The 18,825-nt window shown below is 46.9% G+C and overlaps 2 protein-coding genes and 1 long non-coding RNA gene across 3 annotated transcripts in view; 1 reads left to right on the forward strand and 2 right to left on the reverse strand.

Annotated features, from left to right (window-relative positions):
* The first annotated feature begins 364 nt into the window (after positions 1-364).
* DIPK1B (divergent protein kinase domain 1B) lies at positions 365-10,446 on the forward strand. The gene is made up of 4 exons (XM_083375171.1): positions 365-574; positions 4,085-4,192; positions 6,432-6,608; positions 9,336-10,446. Exons 1-4 carry the CDS (start codon positions 509-511, stop codon positions 10,146-10,148), a joined length of 1,164 nt encoding a protein of 387 aa, XP_083231297.1. The 5' UTR covers positions 365-508; the 3' UTR covers positions 10,149-10,446.
* A 4,130-nt stretch (positions 10,447-14,576) lies between these two features.
* LOC310647752 lies at positions 14,577-16,002 on the reverse strand. The gene is made up of 3 exons (XR_014493933.1): positions 15,931-16,002; positions 15,200-15,354; positions 14,577-14,837 (listed from the first exon to the last, which is right to left on the reverse strand). It is a non-coding gene; the product is annotated as an uncharacterized lncRNA (long non-coding RNA).
* A 569-nt stretch (positions 16,003-16,571) lies between these two features.
* The window catches only part of LOC310647544 (uncharacterized protein), a gene marked incomplete at its 5' end in the record, with an annotated part of 6,440 nt that continues 4,186 nt past the window's right edge, over positions 16,572-18,825 (reverse strand). The window contains 2 exons of the mRNA XM_083374863.1: positions 16,572-17,599; positions 18,805-18,825. The exon at positions 18,805-18,825 is cut by the window's right edge and continues 27 nt beyond it. Of these exons, the coding sequence (XP_083230989.1) occupies positions 17,542-17,599; positions 18,805-18,825 (79 nt within the window). The 3' untranslated portion in view covers positions 16,572-17,541. The remainder of the gene's footprint in view (positions 17,600-18,804) is intronic.

Raw genomic sequence — 18,825 nt, forward strand, 5'->3', positions numbered from 1 at the left:
AAACGCTGCCTGCTTCTCAGTTAATAGCGGTCTCCTAGGGAGACCTCTTGCTTTGCATGCAAATTTCATTTAAAATGGTTTAATCAAGCAGTCACTACTACAACCACTGCAATTTCTGAACGGTTTGGCCCAAGACGCGCTAGATAGGGGGAAAAACTGGGGCACTTTGCGATTCATTTCATTTCGTGGGAAACAAGGTCCCTTCGAGTCAGGCTTTCAAGGTAGAGATTGGTCAGCCGTTGGTCCAGAGTGGCCTCCTGCTTGAGCGGGGGGTTGGACTAGAAGACCTCCCAAGGTCCCTTCCAACTCTTGCTTATTCGATGTTATTCTGTGAATGGATCCAGCCAGAGCCGAAAGTCCTGAGTTAAACTTTTACCTGTCTTTCTTAGCCTTAGCTTGATTCCCTTTTTTCTCCCTGTTTTGTTTCTTCCCCTATCAGAGCCGCCTTCCTGGCATCAAAGTGAAGTACCTCTTCTTTGCCTGGCTGGGCGTTTTTGTGGGCAGCTGGATGGTCTACATACATTATTCGTCCTACTCCGAGCTCTGCAGGGGACACGTCTGCCAGACGATCATTGTGAGTGTTTCTCTCGGGAGGGGGCTCAAGCACAAGGGGCAGGGCAGCTTTCAGGTGGACCACAACACCCATCACGCTGAGCGGTGAGGAGAGGGCCTAAAGCAGACGTGTCAAACACAAGGCCCGGGGGGCGGATCCGGCCCGCGAAGTGGTTTCATGCGGCCCGCGAAGCCATCCTAGAAACAGTGAGGGAACGGCCCCCGCTGCCTTGGCCCTGGCCCAGAGACCCTCCTTCTGCCAGAGACCCACAGATCTGTCCCACTCCTGCCCAGACCCCCATAGGCACCCTAGATGCGAACGATGTAGAGCTGGCCATGCCCACCCAGTAGGCTATATGCACTCTAGCCATGCCCACCCAGTAGGCCACGGGCACCCGGCCACTTGAGGGCAACTGCAATGCTGATGTGGCCCTCAATGAAATTGAGTTTGACACCCCTGGCCTAAAGCCTCTCTCGAGAGCCTGTCCCAGAGTCTGCCTGGCAAGGCAGGGGAGCTCTGCTGCCAAGGGGGCACTTCCGGTGGGAACAGGTGGCTGGCTGGGCTCTGGGCCCCTGACCACCATCGGTTGGGACGGTTCTTGGCAGTTTCTTAATTAGGCTGTAGTTTGCTATTTGATTGTTGTTCTATAGATAGTCCAAGGCAACCTTGGCTCTTTTATGACTTGTGGACTTCAATACCCAGAATTCCTAAACCAGCCATGCTGGCTCAGGAATTCTGGGAGTTGAAGTCCACCAGTCATAAAAGAGCCAAGGTGGCCTACCCCTGGTCTAGACCAACAGTCAGGCGGTAAACAATCAAGAAACTAGCAACTCAGACAAACAATCCAACAGTAATTAACAGCCTAATCAAGGGACCACTGAAAACATTCCCACCAACGCTGACAGGGCAAACCATGGTATATAAATAGAGAATAAACCCCACTCCCTCCGAACACTGAAGATGTTACCTAGTTGGGTCATGAAATGTCTGCAAGAAAACAGCTAAGCTCAGAGACCACCAAGGATGGGGATTTTAGGGTTTTTAATGGGTTTTTATACTGTATTGTTTTATTGGGCGATTATTTAATTCTCTTTTTAATTTTTGTATTTGTTATTTATATGTGCCCTGTTCACCGCCCTGAGTCCCTCGAGAGAAGGGCGGTATATAAATTTAATAAATAAATAAATAAGGATCCCACAGTAGTCGTCGTCATCATCATCGTCTTCTTCCTCCTCCTCCTCCTCCCTTTCTTGTCCTCCACTCCACAAACCCAACTCCCTCTGAGCACTGATGATGTTACCTAGTTGGGTCATGAAATGTCTGCAAGAAAACAACCAAGCTCAGAGAGCACCGAGGACCTCACACTTCAACCCTGAGCTACATGTATTCTCTTCTGCTGGTGGCACATGTCCCCTGGCAGGCATCTGGCTTGCGCTGCTTGACAAGTTCAACTCAAGACTGCTATTCCTGTTTTTGGTGGCTATTAAATATCAAATCCCCGTTGCTGGCTTTTTCTGATAACTCAAGTTCTTTCCTGGTAAAATCTAAAAAGGCAAGCCAAAGCGACTGCTTTGCACTCACGGACAATGAAAGCAAAAGTTCCTGTTTCTGACATCGCTCCCTTCGTGGGACTCATCGCCAGATGATGCGTGCGGAGCTCTCTGTGCTCCGATTTAATCCTGGTTAAATAAGGCTGCAGCTGACTTGAAGTGAGGTTTGCACAGCAGCAATACCTGCCAAGATTTGGAACAGCAAACACGGTTTATTTTCCTCTCCTGACTGTGAAATGCCGTGACATTGCAACAGGAGGAAACATTGATTGATTGATTGACATTTATAAGCCACCCGCCTCCTTAATCAGCCTGGGCAGCAACCAAAACAAAAACAAGACAATAATCCATAAAACAACGGCATCTCCTACACCCAAGTGACCAGAGCCGGTGGCTTTGAGAAATGCAGAGAAAGGCCTCTGCCCATGTCACTTGTCTGGAATGGTATAGGTTCTCCTGCTTGAGCAGGGGGTTGGACTAGAAGACCTCCAAGATCCCTTCAAGATTCTATTCTATTCTATTCTATTCTATTCTATTCTATTCTATTCTATTCTATTCTATTCTAATTCTAATTCTAATTCTAATTCTAATTCTATTCTATTTTCTATTTTATTTTATTCTATTCCTTTATTATTTTATTCTATTCTATTCCATTCCATTCTATTGCATTTTCTATTTTCTATTCTATTCCATTCCATTCCTTTTATTATTCTATTCTATTCCTTTATTTTATTATTCTATTCTATTCTACTCTGGCAAATCTAGACAGCACACTAAAAAGCAGAGACATCACCCTGCCAACAAAAGTGCGTATAGTCAAGGCTATGGTCTTCCCAGTTGCAATGTATGGCTGTGAAAGTTGGACCATAAGAAAGGCTGAGCGCCAAAGAATGGAGGCCTTTGAACTGTGGTGCTGGAGAAGACTCCTGCGAGTCCCTTGGACTGCAAGGCGATCAAACCGGTCGCTCCTAGAGGAGATCCACCCTGACTGCTCTTTAGAAGGCCAGATCCTGAAGCTAAAACTCAAATACTTTGGCCACCTAATGAGAAGGAAGGACTCACTGGAGAAGAGCCTAATGCTGGGAAAGATTGAGGGCAAGAGAAGAAGGGGACGACGGAGAATGAGGTAGCTGGATGGAGTCACTGAAGCAGGAGGTGTGAGCCTCAATGGACTCCAGAAGGTGGTGGAGGACAGGAAAGTCTGGAGGAACGTTGTCCATGGGGTCGTGAGGGGTCGGACACGACTTCACAGCTAACAACAATTCTACTCTACTCCATTTCATATTCTATTCTATCCCTTTATTTTTATTCTATTCTATTCTGTTATCTTCTATTCTATTCTATTCTGCCCTGCCCTGCGTCAGGAAAGGCTGTCCCTTGCCCACTTTTGCAGCAGCCCAGCTGTGAGTGGGAAGGAGATATGCCCGAGCGCTTGCAACTTTCCACTTTTACTCCAGGGGACTTCCCACCCCATGAAGAGGCTGAGCTGTAAGATGATGATGATGATGTTCACCAGGTTTATGCACAGCCCATCACAAGATGGAAATCGCATGTAAGGTCAGCGTGGAAAGCAGCCATTCTGTTAAAACTAGCCAGTTTAATCCCGAAAATGCCTGGGGAGAGAGAGGAATGGTTCAAGTTATCTTCTTGTGGCTTGAGTCCGAATTTTGATCATGTGACCTTGGGGATGCTGAAACATCGTTAAGTGTGTGAAACGGTCATAAGTCACTTTTTCCCAGTGCCGCTGTAACTATGAACAGTCGCTAAACGAACTGTTGTAAGTTGAAGACCTCCTGTACTTAACAACTGATAAATTTGCTCAGTGTCCCTTTTTTAAAAAACTTGATTTGAGGCAGTTTCTCGGTATCGGTAAGTAGATAAAATATTTGTAACCTGAGTTTATAAGACAGGAAGTGCTCGTGATTCCTCCTCATCCCAGCAAAAGGGATGGTCAGGGTTTCCCCCTCTCTCTCTCTTTCAGTGCGATCAATACAACAAAGGCATCATTTCGGGATCAATGTGCAAAGACCTTTGCGAGGACCACACCTTGGTTTTTGAACACTGCTTGTCACCTTCTCCCACCCAGCAGGTAGGTCCTGCATATTTTATGCTGAGGACAAATTACTTGTTTAGGACGGGCTGGGCCATCTCTGGAAGGATGTGGGGAAAAAGTCTTTTTCAGAAAAATAACTCCAGAGAACTGAAAAAAATATGTAGCCTAATTAACACAGAATTGTACTCCAAGGTAATATTTTTGATCTGTAAGAGAACTCTAGTTTGCTGGGGTTTTGGCAGGTCTGTCATGGAAGATTTCATAATCTCTTCTCCAAGTTTACCTCTGAAATTGTGAGGACCTGCCTCAACTGGGTCCCCCAAGAAAGCAGAACTCTTGAAACAGGCATCGTTTCAAAAGGAACTTTTATTGAGTCAGTGATAGCAGAAGAGCAAAGCAAGGTCTGAATATTTCACGCGCGCATGGTTACATCAAAGGGCTCATTCAGGTCTCCACCTCCCAGTGTTCAACCATCTCGTTGAAATCCAGCCAATCCATAGGGGCCTGGTTGTTTTGAGAAGCTAGTGATTTAGCGCCCCTCTCAAGCACTCTCTCGGTTTCGTTTCCCAATGGTCGCAGGCTCCGTTGTCTACGTTGTCTACGTTGTAATGTAGGCAGATGTTTTTCAGGCCACATTCCTTTCTCACGGAGGGAGGGCAAAGCAGAGCAAGGCAAACACATTCCCCAACCAATGAGCCCCCTCCCAACAAAATGGAAGACCCCAAAAATGAATACATAAGCACAAGCAATAAACAGTAGACAAATCTATTGGAGGGGTCCTGACAGAAATCTTGTCCTTAAAAAGACTGCAATGACATGATAGCAATCTTCCAAAATTTGAGAGGCTGCCACAAATAAGGCGGCGTCAATCTATTCTCCAAAGCACCTGAAGGCAGGACAAGGAGCAAAGGATGGAAACTATTCAAGGAGACAAGCAACCTAGAAATAAGACACATTTCCTAACTGTGAGAACAATTACTCAGCGGAACAGCTTGTCTTTAGAAGCTGTGGTTGCATCATCGCTGGAGGCTTTCAAAAAGAAATTGGACAGCCATTTGTGCAGAATGATACAAGGTGTTTTGCCTGAGCAGTGGGTCGGACTAGAAGACCTCCAAGGTCCCTCCCAACTCTCTTAGTCTGCCATTTTATTCATTGAAAAGTTAATATTCAGGGTCTACAGCTGTTACCTAGGGACATCATGGACATCCAAATGCTAAGAGTAACGTAGCTGACCCCTGGCTTAAATTAGACATGAAGTGGGACAGGATGAGATTTAGGAGAATCAGAAGCAACTGAGATCTGAGAGGTATCCACGTGGGAGGAAACAAGTACAGGTCACCACGATGTAAACTAGATGTTGGGACTCTAGAAAGAGTACAGAGAAGAGCAACAAAAATGATTAGGGGACTAGAGGCTAAAACATATAAGGAACGGTTGCTGGAATTGGGGATGTCAAGTTTAATGAAGAGAAGGGCGAGGGGGGACATGATAGCAATGTTCCAGTATCTCAGGGGCTGCCCCAAAGAAGAGGGAGTCAAGCTATTCTCCAAAGCGCCTGAAGGCAGGACAAGAAGCAACGGATGGAAACTAACCAAGAAGAGAAGCAACCTGAAACTAAGGAGAAACTTCCTGACAGTTAGAACAATTAACCAGTGGAACAACCTGCCTCCAGAAGCGGTAAAGGCTCCAACACTGGAAGTTTTTAAGAAGAGACTGGACAGCCGTTTGTCTGAAATGGTATAGGGTTTCTTGCCTGAGCAGGGGGTTGGACTAGATGACCTCCAAGGTCCCTTCCAACTTCATTATTTTTACTTATAATCAGACACTGAAAAAGGGACTTGTAAATACAAATTTAAAGTTCTGACATTCCTCTCCCCCCTGAAGTCCTATGATTGCATTTGGGGTTATCCCGGTATCTTTACAGGGAAACGGTCACGACTGTGATTTGTATTTTCTAAAAAACAACAACATTTACAAAATCAGTGCCCCATAGTGTGCAATGGGTTCAGTCAACAATCACCGTGTCCCTTTAACCACCACTGCGCTTTCTTTGCAACTGCTGCCACGTTCATTTAACGACCGCCACAAAAAAAGCCATAAAATCAGGATGATCCACTTTGTAACTTGTCAGGATTTGCCAAACAAAATTTCTGGGCTCAAATCACAGGAAGACAAATCACAGGAGGAAGTCGAGGCTATGTACGTTGTAAGTCTCCAGCTACTGAGGTTAAGGTAGCTAATGCAGTCCAGGCACCTTTTTTGTTCTACATTGCAGGTCTACAGTGGCCTCTGGAAGGAGAAAGAGGTGATGATCAAATGTGGCCTGGAAGAAGCGCTGAAGGCCGACAGCAACCCAGATGCAGACCCCAGGAGAGACGTGGTTCTCTTCAACAAGCCAACAAGGGGGACATCCATGGACGAATTCCGAGAGATGCTTCTGCATTTCTTGAAAGTGAGTGCCTCTCCATCACTACCATATTTCCCTGAAAATTAAGACCTAGCCAGAAAATAAGCCCTAGCCTGATTTTTTCAGGATGCTCCTAATATAAGCCCCACCCCCAAAATAAGCCCCAATTATGATTGTCAGCCAGATGGACGCAGGTAATATGTCTGTTGCAACACACGACAGGTGTATTGAATTATAAAATAATAATGTGTAATTAAGTATAAGGGACGCGGTGGCTCAGTGGGTTAGGACGCTGAGCTTGTCGATCAGAAGGTCAGCAGTTTGGCGGGTCGAATCCCGAGTGCCGCGTAACAGAGTTGAGCGCCTGTTACACGTCCCAGCTTCTGCCAACCTAGCAGTTCGAAAGCACGTAAAAAATGCAAGTAGAAAAATAGGGACCACTCCGGTGGGAAGGTAACAGCGTTCCGTGCGCCTTTGGCATCTACTCATGCCAGCCACATGACCACGGAGACGTCCTCAGACAAGCGCTGGCTCTTCGGCTTGGAAACGGAGATGAGCACCGGCCCCTAGAGTTGGAAACGACTAGCACGGATGTGCAGGGGAACCTTTACCTTTTACCTTTTAATTAAATATAAATACACAAATGTAGATCATTGCACATGGAAAAAAAACACCTGAAAATAAGCCCTAATGCGTCATTTGGAGCAAAAATTAATTTAAGACCCGGTCTTATTTTCGGGGAAATGTGGGTATGAGAAGACCTTTGAACCACCTCTGCAAGGCCGATTCGTACGGGCCTTTGTGGCATTCAATCTGGCAGGCTGCCCTTGCTGCAGAATGTGAGCAGGTGAGCAGACAAGGACATGGGGTGGGAGGGCAGGCAATTTTTTTTTGGGGGGGGATGCAATTGCCCCTATGAAAGGGGGAGCCCCCAAGATTAAATGACAAGTCTTGGAAATGATGAAATTATTATTATTAATTCGGTTTTTAACTGCCCTACTCCCAAAGGACTCAGGGTGGTTTACAAGGCAAAATTTAAAAACAATACAATATAAAATTAAAATTAAATTAAGTCTAGCCTCCAAAAATTAAAATCACAATTTAAAAACATTAAAACCCCTCAGTCCAGACCAGATACCTCAAAGAGCCAGGTTTTTAGGTCCCAGCGAAATGAACGAAGGTCGGGGGCAGTCCGGAGTTCCGTTGGCAGTTGATTCCATAGGGCAGAGAACGCCCTCCCCCTGGGGATCGCCTGTCGGCAATCCTTGACCGGCGGTACCCTGAGGAGGCCCTCCCTGTGGGAATGCACAGGACAATAGGAAATTGACGCTGGCAGCAGGTGCTCCCTCAGATAATCCGGGCCCATGCCATTTAGGGCTTTATAGGTTATCACCAGCACCTTGAATCTCACCTTGAAATGAGTCTCCTCTTTTTATCCAAGCATGCAGGACGGCACTTAACAACAATCCCAGGGTTGCTTCACTGTGCCAGTTCAAGGTGATGCTTGTCACCTTCTCAGACCCTTCCTTGCCCCAGGGCAGGTGGTCTGTAGGACTTGTCTCTCCTTGGAGGTTTCTGCCGGCTTCACCAGACCGGATAAAGTGGGGGAACTCCAGCCCCTGCCTCTCATCTAGTGCAGGGGTCGGCAACCTCGGCTCTTTTATGACTCGTGGACTTCAACTCCCAGAATTCCTGAGCCAGCATAGCTGGCTCAGGAATTCTGGGAGTTGAAGTCCACGAGTCATAAAAGAGCCGAGGTTGCCGACCCCTGATCTAGTGGGACTTGGGCAGTGCTGCTTCTCAGTTGTGGCCCCGATCCTCCGCAGCCCCCTCCCTCTGAGAGCCATCAGCCCCCACCCTTTGGGGAAGACCTTAAAAAGCTGGCTTCTTCCCAAGGACCGGGTGGGATCCGTTGAGGCTGGAGCACAGGCACGGTGGAGATCTGTGCGTCAGGGAGTGTTGTGGGTGCCAGGAGCTTTGGGGGGGAGATGTTGAATTTTTGGATTGTGTGTGTCTTGTGTGTTGTGTTTCTTGTTGTTGTCACGAGCCACTTATAGATAGAAAAGATGGGCAGATATATAGGTTTCTTAAATAAATTCCTATTTTGTGTGCCGTTGGCTTCAACTAAAATAAGAAGAGTGGGGATCAAATGGTTTGGACCCAGAGGGTGCCCAGCTGGCATCTAGTTAAGACAGGCAGAAACCATCTGGGACTTATCCCAGGTCCCTACGTAACCTGGCTCCGTGGGCTTTCAAGCTGAAAATAGAGCCATCATTTGGTAAAGACCCATGGTCAACAGTTCCTCTCAACATTCAAAGTCTCCCCAAGCCACAAACAGTTGTCCCATTTTGGGTTTGGTTAATCTAGAGAAAAGGAAGGGCTAGGGAGTGACATGATAGCAGTATTCCAGCATTTGAGGGGCTGCCACAAAGAAGGGGGGGTCAGCTTATTTTCCAGAGCACCAGAAGGCAGGACAAGAAACAACGGATGGAAACTAATCAAGGAGAGAAGCAACCTGGAATTAAGGAGAAACTTCCTAACCCTGATAACAATTAACCAGCGGAACAGCTTCTGTCCAGAAGTTGTGGGTGCTCCATCACCATTGGACAGCCACTTGTCTCAAATTGTATAGATTCTCCTGCTTGAGCAAGGGGTTGGAATAGAAGACCTCCAAGGTCCCTTCCAGCTCTATTCTATTCTGAATGCCCCTCGCTGTTTTACCGTGTTGTGTGCGAGGTCCTCACAAGATGTCTTACGTTGTTGTTTTCACAGGCTGGTCTTGGGGATCAAGCCTCCCTCAACAACTTGGTGAACCAGATTATCGCCATGGCTGATGTCAGTCGGGACGGGAAGCTTTCTCTGGCCGAAGCGAAATCCATCTGGGCACTTCTGCAGCTGAACGACTTCCTGCTGACGTTCTCCCTGCACGAGAAGGAGCACACCCCGAGGCTGCTGGGGCACTGTGGCGATCTGTATCTCACAGAGAAGATCCACCACACCTCCCTCTACACCATGGACCTTCCTCCCTTCCTGCAGCCGCTGCTGCCTTCTGCCCTCCTCAGGATCATCCACCAGTGGTTCTCCCCCGCCTGGCCCCGGCGAGCCAAAATCGCCATTGGGCTCCTGGAGTTCGTGGAGGAGATCTTCCACGGGACCTACGGCAACTTCTACATCTGTGAGGCTGGCTTTGCCCACATGGGCTACAATAACAGATATGACTTCAAAATGGTGGATCTCAGGACGGTGGCCACGGAGATGGCCATCCAGGGGTTCCTCAAGGGCCGTCACTGTGAGCAAAACGCGGACTGCATGTACGGGAAGGACTGTGTGGCGCCGTGTGATAAGCTCATGAAGCAGTGCAAGAGCGATGTGGTGCAGCCCAACCTCGCCAAGGTTTGTGGGCTCCTGCTGGAGTACCTGCTCCACGGGGCCCCGAGTGACTTGAAGGAGGAGCTGCAGAAGCAGCTGAAAACGTGCACCACGCTCAGCGGCCTGGCCAGCCAAATGGAGGTGCACCACTCACTGGTGCTCAACAGCCTCAAGACCCTCTTGTGGAAGAAAATTTCAAACACCAAATATTCTTAAGAGCACCCGGGGAAGCCCCAGGACAAGCCAGGGAGGCCGGCCCCACTCTTGGTCTCTGAGTAGCGTGCCACAGGGGAGCCACGCAGCTCCACAGGCAGAACTTTGGGATGGGGAGGGATGAGAAAGAAAAGCAGTTTTTGTGGAATTGATAGGGATCTCCAGGTGAGCCTAGCTGGGGTGAGGACAATTGTCTATCTCGGGTAGGCAACCTTGGCTCTTTTATGACTCGTGGACTTCAACTCCCAAAATTCCTGAGTTAGCCATGCTGAGGGGAAAGGGAGAGGTTTCCATGCTGAGCCATGCCGGCTCAGGAATTCTGGGAGTTGAAGTCCACGAGTCATAAAAGAGCCAAGGTTGCTTACCCCTGGTCTATCTGATGTAAATAAATGGTGTCTCTCTTTCATATGACTTCTGCTTCAAGGACATGATGGCTGATCCCTCGCTGGGGGAGCCAATTCAGAACAAAGGTTGGATATGTTTTGTGGGATCCATGCTGCCAACTCTCAGGCTGGTTTCAAACAGCTGTAGTTTTATAATAACGTGAATTTCAGTTCTTTTAGTGAACTGAAATACAATGCATTGTGTCAGGCCAACAATAAGGTTAATCCCAACAATCAGGTTAAAAAGTAAAAAGTACTGTTTACTGTGTGATGAAGCCAAACGCAGGTAGTTCTCTGACTGAGCGTCATTCCTTGCCATGAACTGAAATTTTTTTTAACATTCCTTAGCTCCAGGAAACAGGCTGACTTTTCAGCTCCGTAGCAGTCCACACATTCACCAGGCCCTAAATAGAATAATTCAGTGTTGTGACAAAGAGCACTTGCTCAAAGGCAGGGGAGGTATCCTGCACTCCAGACAGAAAAAGGCTGGCTTTGCCTCCAGGCTCACCGCAGACCCATGCTTTTCAGTCTCAACCACCTCTTGTGCCTTCACATCAATTTTAAAAAGATGACTGCACTGACTTTCTGTCCCGGAAGGAAGCAGAGCTGAGCCAGCTATAGATGCAATCCTTGTTAAATGAGTCGTTTTTATAACCTTTTGGCGTCATTAAACAAATCACTCCAGTGCGAATGGGCAAGTGAAACGGGCTTTCCCCACTGTTTTGCTTGTTCCAAGCCGGCTGGGAAGGCCCCATATGACCTGACCCTGGGATGTTGCAACCTTCGTAGTCATCACGTGCTGGTTGCCAAATGCCTGAATTTTCATTGTGCCACTGGGTGCAGTCGTACGTCTGAGGACAGTGGGGTGACCGTCCATCTAGAGCACGGGTGTCAAACTCACCACGTCATGTGTTTGGAGGTGGTGGTGGGGGAATTTTGCTCTTGAGGGCGACTGTTGTTCTCTTTTCAGCAAGCTGCAATGAAAAATTGGGTGTATTTGCTTGAGGGTTTTGGGTAGTTCCAATTCTACTGTTACTGGGTTTATGATTCTTTTGATTGGAAAAGGTCCTATGTATTTTGGACGACATTTTTTACAGGGCTGTAGGGATTTTAGGTATTTTGTTGACAAATATGCCATTTCTTTTAGAGTGAATGGTTTAGGTTCGACTCTCTTTTTGTCCGCCTGTGCTTGTCTAGCTTCGACTAAGGCTATCCTAACGATTGGCCAGGTGTTTTGTAATTGTGCAATCCATTTTTTCAGCGATGGGATTTCCGGTTAATTTGGGGTTAGTTCTGGCATAGGGTTGAAACTTTGACCAGTGGCTACCTGAAAGGGAAGTGTAGCCTGCGCTGGAGTGGACTGCGTTATTGTAGGCAACTTCTGCAAAAGTGAGGTCACGATTTTTGCGTTGCCGGCAATGGGGTGGGCACGGCTTCGGTGTGAAACCAGCCAGCAGTTTGACACCCCTCGTCTAGAGGCAGGACCTGTGGGGCCTTATACCTTCCTCCGTTGTGTTAGCTGCAAGTTCAGGGCTTGTACTTAAACCTTGTGGCATTTCTCAACTCGGAAGAGGAAATAACACAGCCGTGAGATTCAGAACCAGGGTCAGGGGCTATGGAAGCACAGGCTAACAATCCCTATTAACAGAGAAGCATCGTTCTCAATGAGACTTTCCAAGGAGTACAGTAGGGGACCACCACAATTTGGGACATCCTGGCCTGGTCTTTGCTTTCCCGTTGCTGTCCGCCTCCTTGTCCTGGGTATCCCATCCCAATCCTTTTGCGGGGGGGGGGGGTGTGTGTGCTCACCTGGGCTCTCCTCTGTCCCTGCAGGACATAGGGGGTAGACAACCTTGGCTCTTTTATAACTCGTGGACTTCAACTCCCAGAATTCCTGAACCAGGTTGCCTAGCCCTGGCTTAAGCTCGATTTGTGACTGCCCGTGTGGAATGGTGCCAGTTATTGAAGCAAGCATGCAGATCTGCTCAGCTCACTCCCCTTAAGGGTGCAGATTATGCTGGGCTGCTGCTGCTGTGGGGAAACTAGGAATTGGAAGGAGTACAGGAAGGCAGCCCTTGACGTACAATGGTTTGTTTAGTGATCATTCACAGTCACAGCAGCACCCAAGTAACAGCCTTTTTGAAGTCAAATCCAAAAAAAGAAAGTCACGTTTCCGAAGCGTTCCTTCCAACGCAACTCTGCAAAAGTACCCATGGAGGCTGGATGAAAGAAGCCAGGTGACCCAAAGAGATGCCGAATTGGAGCCTCCAGACCTCAAAATCAAAAAAGAAAGGTCTCTGAAGAAAGAATGGCAACAGATGCCCGGGAAAGGCCTCATAAGTGTTGTATTATTTATTTATTTAAAAACCTATCCAAAGGAATGCTGTCCTCCATCTGCCAGTGGCACCACAACGGGTCCTGTGGGAGTTGGACTTCACGGCCTCTCAGCTCCCACATAAGGCTCAGAGCAAAGCATCTTCATGAGTAGAAAAGTAGATATTTACCTTACGTAACGTACACGGCTTGGACAGAACTGTATATAAATATGTCTTCATTAAGTCATGAAGGAAGCAAGGTAAAATAAACAATGAGTTACCAAGAAGTAAACCGCTAAAAGATGAAGTGCTTCAGCCAAGTGTATATTGTTTAACTTTTCATCAAGTAGTTCCGCCTCCTCCTAGACATATTAAAATGCAAGCATTTTTGAGGCAGACTTGAGATCGAGTAAAACTACTCTGCAAAGATGTAAAAAAAAGCCATCCAGAATTTTCCACCTGTGAACAAAAAGCATTTAAGTGGGGGGGAAAATGCAACCTGGCACTTGTTTGGAAGGGTTTTCTTTTTGTCCCTAAGGTAACCCAACAATACTCAGCCTTACAGCTGGCCAGGATAAGGCAAGATCCCTTCCTTATCCCCTCTCTCCTCTTTTGCTCCAAGCAGCAAGAGAGGGACCAGAAGTGCAAACTGTTCCGTGCACCAGTAGCTGCTTCTGCATGTCAGGGCTTATCCAGGCATATTTCAATTATTTTGCTCTGTGAATGCAACAAAACCTGCCTAAGTCACACACTACCTTTCCTTTAGGTAGACCCAAACAGCATAATACATGGGTGTCAAACTGGCAGCCCACATGTCATGTCCATCTCAGCTCTGCAAAGGCAAAAAAATAACATCACAATACATCACGATGCAATTGAGTTTGACACCCGTGGCATAATACGCTGGACAGACAGCGAGGGCCTGGCCCCTCGTCCACTGGGTGGACTGGAGGTGGCTCTCCTGCTGCCAGTTCAGCAATTAAATAAAGCTGTTGTCAAGTTTCCGACGTATGCGTATGGGCTTTTAAAGTGACTCTGAGGCATTGTTTACCTTAAAAGTCCTTTATTAGCCTAATACACCTGCAAATGCTTGCTCGAAGGAAGCTGGAATCTGAAATCTCCGCCCCCTTGCACAATATATTAAAAGACAATTCTTCACCTTTTTGATTTTGTCATTAATCATATTCTCCAATTAATTTAAAGAATCAGTTTCCCTTCCATTAGAAAACCCACCAAGGCCTTATCTTCTTTAGAGAGATGGCCTTGAAGGTGCAATCCTACTCATTCCCCCTCCCAACCTTTTAAAGCAATACACAAGCTTAACATACGAAACGGCTACTTCTTCATCTCGTCAAGCAATAACATTCAGTGTTAGCAGCGTCTCATGCTTTATTTTTATTAATTAAATTTGCCACCTCTCTCACTGTGGGGACCACTCTAGGCGGCTTACAATAATAAAGAGGAAGAAACATGAAAGGTCTGTGAATAGAAATAAAAAGCATGTTCCAAAGGGTGGGCAATGCGCGCCCACTAAAACTCTTGTTCTAGTTCCTGTAAAGTTTTTTGACCAGCGGAATCCGAAGCTGTGCCTGCACAAGTCGGACAGGCTCGTTATGGGAAGAGATTGAAACACTCACCAGTGTGCCAGGACCCACGCCAATCCACATCTCAAGAAAGAAAGAGACTTGGAGACAAGGTTATCCAAGCAGGAACTTTTACTAAGACATAGATGATAGAGAGGGTACAATAGACAGGATCTGAAGAATCCCCTCACAGATCGATATTTTTAAAGTGTCCCCAAGCAAAACCCCACCCCTCAGTTCATTCGGTCAGTTCCGGATCAGCCGAGTTCCAGGTGGCAAGCCCGTTGTGGGGGAAAAGAGAACCATCAATCCATTCGTTGCAGAATCAATCCCACCCCTTCGCATTCCATCCAGAGAAACAAACCAGTTTAATGCCTCTCATCGATCTTATTGTGATGGGTAACAGGCAGGCTAAATAAACGAAAAGTTACATCTAAGGAAAGGAAGTGGAGGCAATAAACCCCCATGTTTATTCCCTCTCCTCCTTGGGAATGGCAGAATCCAAGGAGGGGGGTGAGATTTGGGTTTGCGCAGAAAAGAAGAGTTATAAATGAAATATAAATGGATTGTGACACAGTGCTTCAGTGGGGAGAAGGGCAGGAGAAGGGGGCAGGAGAAGGGGGGGTGTAGCTGTGAGGATGGTCAGGAGGCACCAAAGAGGTAAGTGATACAAGGGTAAGTGATACACAGGACTGCAACTGCTGAAGAGAGGAGGAAAAAATTTCACTCAATTCACACCATCCAGATTTTGCTTTAGCCAAAAGAAGACTCACCCAAGCGTCCCTGTCATGGCTCCATAGGATCCCGTTTTGGAGGAGTTGGATGGCACGGTCACCTTGGAAGGAGCATAGAATCCCAGGGCCAAGGAAGTCCCAGGGCCATCCAGCTGCGGGAGGAGGGGAAGGTGACCAACCAGGAGACGACACACCTGTAGGAGCAGATCACCTGCTGTGGAGAGCCAACGGGGATGACAGACTCCAGAACACCTCTGGTAAAGGACCAGCTACCTCCCCAACCTGGACCATTCCTGATGAGGACCGGCTGCCTCCTCTGCCGATGCAAGGGCAGAGAGCAGTGGAGGGAAGCCCAGAGGCCGTTAGGAGAATGTGAGGAAGCAGGCCCGGCCCTCTTCACAAGGAACAGCTGGGGAAGAGCCTTGGAGCAGTGGGTAATGCCTCCTTAAGTAACACCAGCTGCCTGCAATTAGTGCAGGTTCCAGTCCCACCAGGCTCAAGGTTGACTCAGCCTTCCATCCTTCCGAGGTAGGCAAAATGAGGACCCAGATTGTTGGGGGCAGTAAGCTGACTTTGTAATAATGCCGCTTGGGAAGGGGCGAAAGCCCTAATAAACAGGCATATAACATAGAACGAAGGCTACTGCTAAGCACATCGATTTGGGTTTTAAATTGTAAGCCGCCCTGAGTCTTCGGAAAAGGGCGGGATATAAATGGGATTTTAAAAAAAAGAGGAGGGGGGAAGGAAAGAGCTGCGTTTGCCAGGAATACCTGTTTGTGTTGGTGCACGCCTTGCTGGCTTTCATAGACTTTCTTCAACCTTCCAACTGTGTTTTTGGGCTCTGGACCTCAGACTTTGTGAACTTCAAACTTGCCTTCCTGTCTTGGGAATTTTGGATTCCCTGCTTTGGCTTTCAGAATCTTAAGCTGTGTTGTGAGGCCTGCGGTTCCGTGAGCAGTCCGTCTGGTCCTTGTGCCTCGGAACCCAGTTTGCGGGAACTGAGCGGTTCTGGCAGAGGGGGACGATGGATAGGGAAAATGGGTGGTGGAGCTTTACCAGCCCCATTGGAGAGTTGTTGGGGCACTGTGTGAGTAATAAACTGACTTTAACTAACACCTGCCTCACCGTCGTGGGCCAGGTCAGAACAGTCCCAAGTTTTCGATTTGCTGAACTGAGGAAGACCCAGAAGAGTTCAGAATAACTACTGGAATAGAATTCCATATTCAAAATGAAACATATTTTCTACTCAGAAAACATTTGTAACCAAAAGAGAATAAAGGCTTCAAATCAACAGATGAAGACACACACACAAAAATGTTTTGGGAAAATGCTTACCGTATTTTTCAGACCATAAGACGCACCCAGTTTTTAGAGCAGGAAAACAAGAAAAAAAACATTCTGAACCAAATAGTACCGGTATACTAAAATATTTATTATATTAAAGCAAAATACGGTAATGTTTAACAGCGTAAACTCAACAGTGGTGTTAAGAACCATCATTACTTCCATTAACAAATGAGGAAAGACTTAGAGGCTCAAGCACTTTTCTAGTTTTCTGGAAACCCTAAAAACTCATCCTCACTAGTGTCAGAATTTATGAAGCTCTGTCGCTCACAATCACTTATATCACTTTCTTCGCTATCTTCACACTTTCATTCCATTTTCATCCATCCATCCTTTTTCCATGAACATGCACAACAACTCCTCGTGGAATAACATCTTTTGGAAAGGTTTTCCTTTCAAAAATTAGCATCAGTGGCAATTTGGTGCCCTCAGCACAGCAGGACAACACAGCAGTTAAATGTGTTTTCTCGTGTCCTGAGGTTTTCACGGTTATTGTTTTGGCACCTTTGAGGTCAACCGTCTTATTAGATGGCACATCAAAGGTTAGCGGGACTTCATCCATATTCCCAATCTGGTCCATTGGAAAATCATTTTTTTTCCCTAGCATCAATTACACATTTATGAAAAGAGAATCTTCGATTCGCATTCTGGTGGCATTTTTTGTGCAATTGTAGTTTTGGTGCGCATAGCAAGGCCGCTTCTCATAAATCTATGGCACCACAATAGTGAGCCAGTAAAATCCTTAATGCCTTTCTCAACAGCAATGCGTTTGGCTTCATAGATGGATCATTTTTGTAGAAACTGAGCAGCCCATATTCCGGTGACGTGTGATCCATTCTTTCATGTCCACTTCTAATTGTGGCCATTTTTCAGCGTGCCCACGAAAAGCGTACTTAATTTTACCAAGTTTTTGCAGCTGATCCTCCTGTTTTCTCCACTCTATCATTTTTTCAGTTGGAGGTTTGTCCAAAATGTCTCTCCGCTGCTGTTTCCATGTTCTTTTGCATATTTTACTTACCTCCAGTTTAAACGGAATTTTATATGCTAATCTTTTCATCTTTGACGTTTCGTACCGTTAAGAGAAACGGTGTTTTTCTGAGGAAAATAGAGTAGTAAAGAACTGTCAGTTCTTATGAGAGACATATCACCACACACATCAGTACTATAATTTGACTCATACCACTTGGTATTACTATTAAAGGGCACCAACCAACCTGACAGGCAGGGCTTTGCATGGCAGGAGAGACTATGTGTGTCTCTCCTGCCATGACAAGCTCCTTGCCTGCCTGTCAGGGCACTGTGCTGCATCACATAGTCCCGGCTGGGACGTTACCTGGTATGGTACCTAGCTGCCTCCTGTCTCAATGTTTCTAATCCACAGCATGCGAACGGCAGCAGACAGTAAGCGGGTGCATGGGAACCCCAAACAAATGTTCCGGGGCAGGGCTTTTCAACCTTTTCACCCATTGTACCACTTTTAGGATAAGGCAACGTCTGAGTACCACCAGTCGCCCAACAAGGTGTCAAAAACTTGACCAAAAAAAAAAGTAAAAAAAAAATGATAAAAGTACAGGTAGTCCTCGACTTACAATTCGCTTAGTGACCAAAGTTACGACGGCACTGAAAAAAGTGACTTCTGACCCTTTTTCCCACTTATGACTGTTGCAGCATCCCCAGGGTCATGTGATTTACATTTGGATGCTTAGCAACTGATTCATACTTATGACGGTCACAGGGTCATATGATCACTTTTTGCAACTTTTGACAAGCAAAGTTAATGGGTGTGGGGGAGTCATCACTCAAGATTGCAGGGTGCCTATGTTTGGGGGGGAATCCATGGGTCTCTGGTGGAGGGGGGTGGGTGCCCTCCTTCCTCCCTCTCTCCCATTGTCTCTTCCTTCCTTCTTCCCTCCCTCCCTCCCATTGTCCAGCACTACGTCGCCCAGACCCCAGCCTGTAAAAAATCAGACTGTGCCTCCGGCTGCAGCTTCTCCTCCAATTGGTCCCGCTTTCCCTGCACAGACCAAATGGGAGATCCACTCCAGGTTTTCCAGCCAGCCCGGCCAGTTCCTGAGTCAAAGGCGTCCTGGGTTACCACACCTTCGGACTATAAGATGCACCCTCGTTTCCCCCACACACACTTTGGGGGGGGAGAAAAAGTGTGTTTTATGGTCCGAAAAATACAGTAATTCAATTTTCCCTGTCTTAAAGAATGCACAATCTGCCAAGAACAATTTTTGTGAAATTATTACAGCATCAAAACTCATTTGAACACTTACAATGTTACAGTACAATCTTACCTTTCACAGCTCATTTTAAAC

This window comes from Vipera ursinii (assembly GCF_947247035.1).
Source record: "Vipera ursinii genome assembly, chromosome: 16".
In the NCBI taxonomy this organism is placed as follows: Eukaryota; Metazoa; Chordata; class Lepidosauria; order Squamata; family Viperidae; genus Vipera; species Vipera ursinii.